The 10984-nt window shown below is 32.9% G+C and overlaps 1 protein-coding gene across 2 annotated transcripts; it reads right to left on the bottom strand.

The window, feature by feature from the left end:
- Window positions 1–1907: 1907 nt before the first annotated feature.
- LOC131954516 (polycomb group RING finger protein 3) lies at window positions 1908–9416 on the bottom strand. Of its 2 annotated transcripts, XM_059318261.1 has the most exons (10): window positions 9204–9416; window positions 8632–8812; window positions 8355–8451; window positions 5761–5816; window positions 5567–5629; window positions 5280–5412; window positions 4553–4577; window positions 3641–3733; window positions 3116–3208; window positions 1908–2159 (listed from the first exon to the last, which is right to left on the bottom strand). In XM_059318261.1, the coding sequence occupies exons 2-10, from the start codon at window positions 8804–8806 to the stop codon at window positions 2118–2120; spliced, it is 777 nt and encodes a 258-aa protein (XP_059174244.1). In that variant the 5' UTR covers window positions 8807–8812; window positions 9204–9416; the 3' UTR covers window positions 1908–2117. The 2 variants fall into 2 exon arrangements, with proteins under 2 accessions (XP_059174244.1, XP_059174234.1); XM_059318251.1 differs by lacking the exon at window positions 9204–9416 and having other exon boundaries at window positions 8632–8851.
- Window positions 9417–10984: the final 1568 nt, after the last annotated feature.

The raw sequence follows: 10984 nt of genomic DNA, 5'->3' as shown, positions 1-10984 counted from the left end.
GTTTAAAATACACTTCTTTTAAATACCAAAATGTGATGTCACACTCTCCTACCCCTTGCCTTAACCCTTAAACTACTCGCCAAGAGTACAATGATTATTATTTTTGGATGCTCCTCAAAGAGTCAAACCCATTTAATAATTTGTGAGTGGGACACATGCAGAGGGTAGACTGGGGAGTTCAACCCAGAGGCGTAGCGACGGGAGGGGGTACATGTCCCTGGGCAGTAGCGTGGCGAGGGGGGGGGCGACATATGTCCCCGGGCGCCGACCTTAGGGGGCGCCAAAATGGGTTGGAAAGATAAATTGAAAGGTTGAGGGTGGTGTAAATCGAAAGGGTCGCTACGCCTCTGTCCCCGGGTGCGCCAAAATAAGCTAATTTTAGCTGCTATTTTGAATTATAAATATAAAAAATATATCGGGGGGGGGGGGGGGGGGGGAAAGGAAAATTGAAAGTTTGTCCCCGGGAGGGGTCGCTACGCCTCTGGTTCAACCACCCCCCCTCCCAAAAAAGTGATTTAAGTATGTCAAAAGTTTGCCAGATGGCTCATCTAGTCTAACATCAGCCTGCTTTCCTTTCTGGATTTGCTACCATTCTAGCATTTGTCCACCCAAAAACAATCTGTTTGATTTTTGAGTTTTCTCTCCAAAAAGTCTTAGATGGGTAGCTGTCCCTAGCTGGCAAGCCTCATCTGCCATGTGGTCCAAACTTGAGACTTAGTATGTGCTACCATGAGCTTTCTCGTCTGATCAGGCTATCCCCTTGAATGTTAATGATTTTCAATATTACCGCACTGTCTATGGTGGCCCACCACCCATCCATTTTTCTTCATTCTCAACTAAAGTACCTGTAATTCATTGCTGCAATCTCAGAAGAAAGGAAATTGAAACTAATAAAAATTTTAAGAGCGTGGTATCAATGTGTTAATAATGTATTTTTAGACGTGACATTTTCTTAAACTTGAGTTGTAATTAAACAATGACAGTGCTATAGATTTTGGATCTTAGTTGCTGTGGCACGGGTTCTTCCACACTACCACCCCACAAAGTATGAAAATAATGAGTGTATGTTGGTCACCATCAGTAAGTTGGACGTAGAACATCCTTCAACCACCATCCATATCAGTCATTGCAAGGTGCTCTTGGGAGCCACTGGTTACAGTACTGCAGGGGCAAGTGGTGCCACCTCTGGTTCAGTTTAGTCACAAACATGAAGCGGGTTTGGAAGTAGACCAAAGATGGGTACAGCTATGTAATATTAATAGTAATATGGTCCTAGAAAAGGCAGAATCGGTTTAGCCAGACAGGATCTGAGCCCACCATTCCATATGGCACCAAATCAACTTTATAGCTCTGAGTTGTGGACATGAAAACAAACTAATAACAACAAACTTCAGACTTTCATTAATTGATGACTGTGTCAGATATTAAACATCAGGTGGCCTGAAAAAATACCAACCTATGAAGGAAAACTGCAAAACCCTACTGGCACAGAAATACAAAAGCGCAAATGGGGATGGTATGGAAAAACCTTGCTTAAAACAACTAGCAACATCACCAGACAAGGAAAGTAGGTAGGCCAAAACAAACTTGGAAAAGATCAGCTGTCTGTGAAGAAGAATGAATGTGGTGGACCTGACTTGGAGGAATAGCCCCAAAACAGACTACGATGGAAAGGTGTGGCTGCATCCGATGTAATGATGATGATACATGCTGTTTTAATTTCAATGGTGCAGTCACGCTTATAATAAGTTATAATAAAAAATGCTGCATAAAGCTTAAAATTACCTACTTTGTGTGTTGTTTGTTTAAATAGATTCTTGGCTAGTATTCTGTTTTATAATGTTGGTTTTATTAATGTTTAATTTGAAATTTAAAGCTTTTACAAATAAAAATATCTTACTGAGAAATGAAGTCAAGCACTTTATTTAACCAAAAAAGACAAAATTATGTCAAAAATAATCAGTATTTTGAATAATAAGAAATTGGAACAAATATTCAGCTGATTATTTTCCAACGATTTCAAATGTATATCCAGACTCAAAGTTCTGCAACATTGCATGTCAAGCTTAGTGTACACTTTTATAAAGAAGAATAATATTCTAGTTGCTTTTCAAGTTTCATGACTGTTCACTGACATCATAATTTAGCTCTAAAATATCCTGAAAAAAATATTAAAGAAAGCAATTATGTATTACTAAAAGTAAACCCAATAGGATAAAATATAATGAATAATAATAAGTAAAAAAATATTTTTTCTAAATCATCAATACAGTTTTTTTAAAAAGCTATTCATAAACATCAACCATTCTCCACATGCCTTTTGTTACATGTGGCAAAGCTATACATTTCTTTTCTGGTTGTTCCTACTATTAGCACTTAGTAGGCTTCTGCATGTTCACAGGTGGCTGCTATAAATGTTTTTTTTTTTTTTTTTGTAAACAAACATTTTGTAAATATGTTGTAATGCTTGTTTAATTTTTATCAGCTGTCAATCTTTAATAGCAGCTTTGATCTAATTTTTTGTCTTACACATGACTTAATAAGTCTTATTGAACAACGAAAGCTTTGACCCATCAGTTGTCTAGGTTGAAGCATAGAATAAAATGCATGACCTAGTATTTTTTAGAACACCAATTTATTTTGATTCAAGTAATTTTGAAACAATTAAAAACTATACTTTTTTAATTTTAATTTGACAGCAATATGAATGTTTAGAATATTTATATTATTTAATTATTCTTGGAAATTATCTTGGTACAAAGGAACATTAAATTCTCTATGAGCGTAACAATGATATGACACAGATGAATTATATCTGTGTTGATGTAGATTCATATTACTTAAAGAATACATTTTTAAATTACGAAAAACCTTTGTAAAAATTAAAAAGAGGCTAGGTATTTATTAGCAGAAATCATTAGCAAGGCCTTTATTTTTAAAAATAGCTTAAGTGTGGCATCCTTCGATTTGTGAAATCAAAAACTAATGAATCATTAGGCATCATTATTATAAGTAGGTTACCATGAAAGTGTGGGAAATAAATAGCAAATGTTATGTGTCAGTGACATAAGACTAAATTTACAGTTAAAAAAAACATTTAAAAATATTTACTTACCTTATCATGGCAATATAAATCTTTAACTGCTTTAAGAGTGTGGCTGTTGCTTAGACAAACAAAACCCGATCTACATGGACAGTATAGTGCAACCTGTCAATCAATATTAAAATCAAATTTAGAAATGATTTATGTAAAAAAGAAACCTATTAGATTGAAACTTTTCCCATGGCCAACCTAAAAGTTTCAAAAGTAAAAGTAAAATAACAAAAAAGCATAAAAAATTAACCAGATGTTTTCCTTAAAGAAGAAATACCTAACACTGTGTAAAAAAAGGAAGTATCTAAGACCATAAAAACAGAAAATATCAAGTACTTTAAAAAAAAAGAGTAAAGTAGGATTGTAAAAAAAAGAGGAAATATCTTGGACTGTGTATTCAAGAGGAAATATCTAAGATTGTAAAAAAAAAAAATAATACAAGAAATATCGAGAACTGTTAAAAAATAATCTAGGACTGTGTATAAAAGAGGAAATAATCTAGGCCTGAATATAAAGAGAGGAAATATAAAAGACTGTGTAACAAACCCTGTGAGAATCCTGAATGTGAAGTTTTTTCTTCAAGAATGTCATCAGATTGTTAATTGTAGCACACCCCGTGACACGAACATACTGTTTATCCTAAAGAATAAACGTAAATTTTTTTTTTAAGTTTTGGGTTTTTTAGTAGATCTAAATCATTTTTAAAAAAGTTTGCTTGCAAGAATAGATCCAGATTTAACAGTGTGAAATAAATAAAGCGGGAGTGATCTCACCAACATTTTCTCGAATATTTTAATGTAACATTATGGGGAATGCAACTGGGGATATAGACTTGATTTTTAATTACTTCAACTTTTAAAAATAGAATAGATCTCTTGAAAAAAAGAATTGTGCACTAAGTGAAAAGCAAACTATATGTGTATAATAGTGCAGAATATAAGAACTTTATAAATTCATATGCATTTTTTGAGAAATCTGAAGTAACGTAAAGTACTACTTCTGGCTAACGGAAATTACTTAAAATTTGAGAGAAGGCAGAGAATTAGATCTTTTACTTATATGTGAAATTTCATTTATCTATGTACAATAGTACTCAAGTTACAGGCTTTTGAAAAACCAAAAGTAGAATAAAATACACTACCCGTAATCGGAAAAGTTGATACAGAACTAGTAATTAGATAATATACTTATATATGAAATTTCATCAACCTAGCTGTAACGGTATTCAAGTTATCGTGTTCACAGACATACACATACACACATGGACAAAACTGCAAAACTATGTTTTTCCAACTCAGGAAGTTGTAAAACTTTGAGAAATCTCAATTTTGATTTTTTGCACGGTTACAATACTTCATCTATACTTTGTATAGGAGAAAGTAAAAACTGTCAGTCAAATTACTAAATAATAAACTAATCATGAAATGGGTTCATCACATTTCTAGCTACATAACTTACCAGCTTATGTACAGAATTTTTTGGCCTGTAAAATAAGAACACAAGGGTATTAAAATATCTTTTTACAGTAAATAGTAGTTGCATTATTATAGCAGCCTGCAGTTCAGGTTTAGATTTTAATATGATAATTTATTATTTTCTCTTGCCTAAGCTGATTTGGCAGCTTGTATGATTCTGACATAATTTTAGTTGTCACCTTGTGCATTGCGCAACATAGCTTAGATGATCCTTTTTGGCATCAAACTGGGAACTTTTTGTTCAACAATCTTATTGCTAACTTCAAATTGTTTTAAAGAAGAGCACACAGAGTTTAAAATTCTTTTTTTTTTTAGCAATGTAAACCAGTGAGTAGTATTCAATTACTATTCATTCACAATCCTGCTATACTATAATTATTTGGTAAATAAAGTGGTTAAATTACCACCATTGAATAGCTCCATTTTATTCCAGATATAAGAAGGTTCTGTTTGATAGGGTTAAATAATATTCAACTTTGAGGCTCAGAACTTACTTATTATTCTATAAAATAGGTTAGCTACAAAAAATAGGTAAAGAGTTGATGTGTGTAAGTACACTAAACCAGCCCCAGCCAACCATAAATAAAATTAATTTGAAAATTTAATTTTTTTATACCTTTGTCTTCATAGTTGTTTTGGTTTTTGATCAACATACATTCTAACATTTCATAATAAAATAAGATGTGAAAATTACAAAAAAATGAACTTACTCTAGGCACTGAAGACACAAAGATACTGGTGGAACAAATGAATTTCTGTGAGAAACTGGAGTACAAGAACGTTTTTGGATAGGTGTTGAAGTAATAGCACTGGATGTTTTGGGCTGTACCTTGGCTTGATTATCTACAAATAATAAGAATTTTTTTAAACCATCATTTTTTAAACCATCATTTAATTAAACTATGATACATTTATAATAATTAGCAAAGTAAACCAGAGATCGACTTGCTTTGAGGGAAAGAGCACTATACTTAATTAAATGACAAAAGATACTTACTATTAACATGAGTAACCTCTTTCTTGTGTTTTTCAAAGAAAGCTTTTTCTCGTTTAAGCTCCTCTGAAAAACAATTTTTTAAATTAATGTACAATTTTTAAAAAAAATATTTGAAAGCTTAATTTTCAATAGTAAATTGAAATAATTTGTGTAATGCTAAGCCGATAAAGAATATGAAATAAAAATATACTAACCTTTTTCTAAGTGTGGCAAAAGAGCATATACAATATCTTGTAACAAACCATCCAGTCTAAGATATAAAAAAAAACTAGATCTATACATACTTGCTATATAATGTTTTATATATGGCAGGAAACAGATTGGTACCGCAAAATGCATATTCGGTCTTCGCCGTTCATAAACTTTCTAACCAGACATCGTTCGGGGATTTTGTTTATACTGATAAATAGAGCAAGGTTTTTACAAGCTTCGTTAGCAACATTTTTGTGGAATTCGTTTTTTATGACATTTTGTGCCGCGGCGAAGGATGCGAAGTATGCAAATCTAGACGGAATGGATCTACTTGGAAAGTACGTGTACTGCACTAATGAGGTAAGAAATAATATTTTGTAAAAATAACTATTATTTTTTTATGGATTTTTCATTAGAAATGATTGCTGTAAATTATGAAAGTAAAAAAAAAGTATATTTGAATGCGTTTTTTACTTTAATTTGAACAAAATGACTGCCGAAAATTACGACACATCGGCGTCGCTGAAAGCGGGAATTTCAGTTAATTTTTTACGGATATAAAATTGTATTTTTTTACTCCGAAGCATGTATTTAAATAACAGTTAAGTTAAATCTATTTAATTCTGTAAAATATAATTATTATTTTGCCGTAGATACTTTTTTTTATATTTTTAATGATTTTCTGTCGCGGAAAATCGGTATTCGCACCATGCACGCACACGTAGTAAAACTAGACTTATCTTTAAAACACGAGAATCTTGAGTACACTGCGAATAACAAAGTTTTTAAATTTTAGTTTACTTTTGACTTTAAGCCATTTGTTTTAAATCGAAATTAATTGATAATGTAATTATTTCAAAGTAAAAATTTTCCGTCGCAAATTGGGTTCTAACCTTCGCCACTGAACCAGCCTACGCACGACATTCGCGCGAGTCTGTTTCTTCGCAATAGTCTGTATAGTGTCGAGGGCTAATTCTAAAAAGAATCGAGTCCTTACTAATCTAATGTTTATTAAAATTAGGTACAATTGTTGGAACGCATGAGAAATAACAAATTAATATTTCTTTAAATCTATAGCCAAAAGAAAGTAGAACTTTATAACTCTGTAAATTATGAATCGAGTGACGGCTGTCGTGAAAACGGGAGCCATTTGACTTTTTTTTTTTTTAGGGTGACCTACTTTTATTATATAATTTTAAAATTCATCGATTTGATAAGCAGCTGAGTAGCTGACTACGCATGCGATATGGCTGGCACGTTTTGGGATAGGGATCGAGTACACCATAGAATTTTTTTTCTTAGAACTAAGCGTATTTTTTTTTTAAATCAAAAGATACTTACATATCAGTTGTTGATTTCAATTTCATTATAGATCTAATCACTAACTTCAGTTTTTAAAAGTGATTTTGCTTCTAGAACTAGCGTATTTTCAAAATTACGTAGATTCTAAATCTAGATCTATTCACTTACTATTTGACAACCGTGTCAGTAAAATGAGGTCACCGCTTCCAGATTCTTAGGTTTTAATTATGTTTGTCATTTTGATCTATTATAAGTAGCATTAAAACAACTGCATCTATTATCAACATTGTTTTTATATGCCAGTTCTAATTATACATTCTGTTCATTACCAATTCTAATGAAATCGTATCAGGCCCTAACACCCTGTTCACCTACACTGACACTACACTTGAATGACGCCACAGACAGTCGTAACTTTAAATTAATGTTCAAAGTACTAAACAATTATAATTAGCCATGTAAATGCTGCAACTATATTAAAAATTGGCATATAGACATATTTTATTAATTATGTTTTTTATATAGACCTTCTATATTTAACTCTGTTATTTTTTTCTTCCCCAGAGTGTTTCTAAAAGCCAGAATTTTAAAGGGGAGGGCGGTCGTTTTTTTTCGCAAGAATAATTATAGAAATAAGCTATAAACTGGTATATTTTGTAAAGTTTGACATAATTACAAATAAATGTATGCCTAAGTGACATTTCTGTGTAATTATATTGTTAATTTTGTGAATTTCGTGGATTTTTGGACCTCACTACATTTAGATGTAAAAAAAAATCTCAGTTGAGTGAGTGTGGTTAATCTACATTTTGAACGTGATGTAAATGTCTAGTGCTATTAATTTTTATATTTTTGAATTCCTCGATTGTTAAGCAACAAAATTGATATATAATATGTCAATATTTGTTACTTTGAAAATTGGCGAAAATCGACCCTAAAAGTAGATGCTTGAGGGTTGAATCTGTTTCCTGCCATATAGATCTACTACATACTGCATACCCGTTCTTCACACACTGTAAATCTTTTTTAAATGTACCAACTTGGGAACAGAATTAACAAACACAACGCAAACACTAATACAAACAAACGCAAACTCTTACAAAAACGAAATGCAAACACACAAACAACGCAAATGCAACACACAAACAAAAACGCAAACACAAATTCAGACTTAATTAATAAAAATGTCAATAAGGAAAGTGAGAAATTCTTTTTATACAATGCACTGTCATTTATGTTTTATGGATGATTCAAAAAATTATTATCTAGATCTAGTAATAAATATTTCTCTCACCTGATGTGAACAAATGGATCAGTGGGGTGAATGAGAATAGCACACATTGGACAATTTAGGCTTCTTTCCAGATGTTTAACAATACAATTCTTGCAAACTATTTTGGAAATATTATGACTAAATCTATATGTTCAATGTGAATAATAAGTGAAGACAGAAAATGACCAAAAATATTAAAAATATGACCAAAAAATATTTAGTTTTTAGCTAGGCCTATCTATAGATTCTACATTAGTTTTCCAATATATCAAATTTCTGAAAAATTCATTTTACTCACATGAGTGCATGCATTCTGTGATAGTACATGCTTCATACAAGTAGCCTTGACACAAGCCACAAATCAGATGTGGGTTTACAGACTGAATGGGTATCCAGAGAATGTTGTTTTGGTCTATGCGCCTAGACAGTTTCAACTCTTTGCTAGAGCACTCATTTGCTAGATTTTCTTGCATTTTATTCTGCAACCAATTAAAGAAATCACTAAAATGACAGAAAACTAGATCTATAAAAGCCATAAGCCCTGTCATAACTAATTTTAGGCCTAGTTCTAGAAGTCTAGATTCTAGATATTTAGATGTAGAGTCTAGATCTAGATTCTAGAACTGATCTAGAAAAAATCTAATAAATTTTAATAAAAAATATTAGGCCAAAGCTTTCCCCAGCCAGTTGAGAATAGCCGTATTGGGGCTATTCCCAGCTGACTGTGCATAGCCCCAATCAATAGATTCTCTAGATCTAGAATCTAAATCTAGAAATCTAGATTTAGAATTTAGATCTAGATCTAGATCTAGTGAAGTGATTCTAGAATTCTAGATCTAGCGCGATATTGTTGAAGCCACTCTAACTTACAGATGGCCGCTTTTTATATAAGTCTAGAATCTAGATCTAGTCTAATCTAGATCTTGATCTAATGATTACTAGATCTAGATCTAGATCTAGAACTTGTGTAAATGAATGTGTAGGCCTAGTTGTAGGTCTTGCGTTTATTGCTCTACTCTAAACATAAACCTAAGTTCCCATTAAACTTTTTAAATTTCACTTTATTCTAGAATCTAGAGGTCTAGGCCCAGAGATCTCTTGAGTAGAACGGGAAGTTCCCATCGTGACGTAGCCTAAACACCCACAGTGTTTCTTCCAGACTTTTTTTTCTATTTTGTGTGTGTTGGGGGGGGGGGGGGGGGGGGGGCAGTGGCGTAGTGAGGCGTAGTGAGGTCGGGTGTCACCCGGTGCGGCACCTGATGGTGTCACCTCCATATATATATATATATATATATATATATATATATATATAATATATATATATATATATATATATATATATATATATATATATATATATATATATATATATATATATATATATATATATATATATATATATATACCATATACACTTGTAATATATATACACCTCCATATATATATATATATATTATATATATATATATATATATATATATATATATATATATATATATATATACCATATACACTTGTAAGTATGTGTATACGCATGTGTATAATTATTTAATTTTTTTTTCTGCTGAATGTATTTAATTTTTTTTACCCCCCCCCCCCCCCCCACATGGTTTAACATATAGCTTATTACAATTCTCAACCAAACCGTTTACCTCAAGCATATATATTGCAGCGTTGAGTTGAGAGAACTCTCCCCATCCCCCTCGTCACGCCCACGGTGATTGCTTTAAACTATGCTAAGATAACACTAACGATGTGTATCTATATAAATATAAATTCAGCTGGATGTTGCATGTTTTCTTTTACCATTAGCAGATTTACGACATGGTGTCACCCCCCCCCACCACTCGCGTCGGAATTTGTCCACTTTGATCTTAAAAGACTATTTAATCCACTCTAATTAATAATTTACTCAAGTGAAATTATCATTTTCTGTATATATTTTGCTTATTTTTGCCTTGGTGTCGCCCCCGCCCTAAATGGTGTCACCCGGTGCGGTCCGCACCCCCGCCCCCCTAACTGCGCCACTGTGGGGGGGGGGTGACAATATTTTCCGTACACTACAATTCTTCGGGTAGGGGCAAAGCCCTATTCCCGCCCCCTCCCCCTAACTCAAAAGAAATGACGTCATCGATACTTTATAATAAAAAGACTCACATTAAGGCATATTTATTGTGTCTAATCTTATAATCGTTTTGCGTGTAGAGTTTCTTTCATGCAATTCTTCGGGTAGTGGCTAAGCGCGACATCAGTGTTTCTTTCAGACTTTTTCTTCCTCTGAGGGGGGGGGGGTGAACTTTTTGGTGGCCGGAAAGAACCGCAACGGAAAAAAGCGCAACGGAAAAAAGCGCAAAACAAAAAGCGCAACGGAAATAAGCGCACACGGAAAAAAGCGCAAAGAGAAAAAAGCGCACACAGAAAAAAGCGCAAAGAGAAAAAAGCGCAAACGGAAAAAAGCGCAAAGAGAAAAAAGCGCACACAGAAAAAAGCGCAAAGAGAAAAAAGCGCAAACGGAAAAAAGCGCAAAGAGAAAAAAGCGCACACGGAAAAAAGCGCAAAGAGAAAAAAGCGCAAACAGAAAAAAGCGCAAAGAGAAAAAAGCGCACACAGAAAAAAGCGCAAACAGAAAAAAGCGCAAACGGAAAAAAGCG

Source organism: Physella acuta, unplaced genomic scaffold, assembly GCF_028476545.2.
Source record: "Physella acuta isolate Inbredline_101_S28 unplaced genomic scaffold, ASM2847654v3 ptg000078l, whole genome shotgun sequence".
NCBI classification, from domain to species: domain Eukaryota; kingdom Metazoa; phylum Mollusca; class Gastropoda; family Physidae; genus Physella; species Physella acuta.
The sequence above is the reverse complement of the archived record's forward strand: the minus strand, read 5'-3'. Positions and strand labels throughout refer to the sequence as shown.

Coding starts and splice junctions, on each gene's coding strand:
- LOC131954516 (XM_059318261.1), bottom strand. CDS start 8,806: ATGCAAGAAAATCTAGCAAATGAGTGCTCTAGCAAAGAGTTGAAACTG. Junction 5,630..5,760: donor TTTGCCACACTTAGAAAAAG/GTTAGTATATTT, acceptor ATTGTTTTTCAG/AGGAGCTTAAACGAGAAAAA. Junction 3,209..3,640: donor ACATTCAGGATTCTCACAGG/GTTTGTTACACA, acceptor ATTGATTGACAG/GTTGCACTATACTGTCCATG.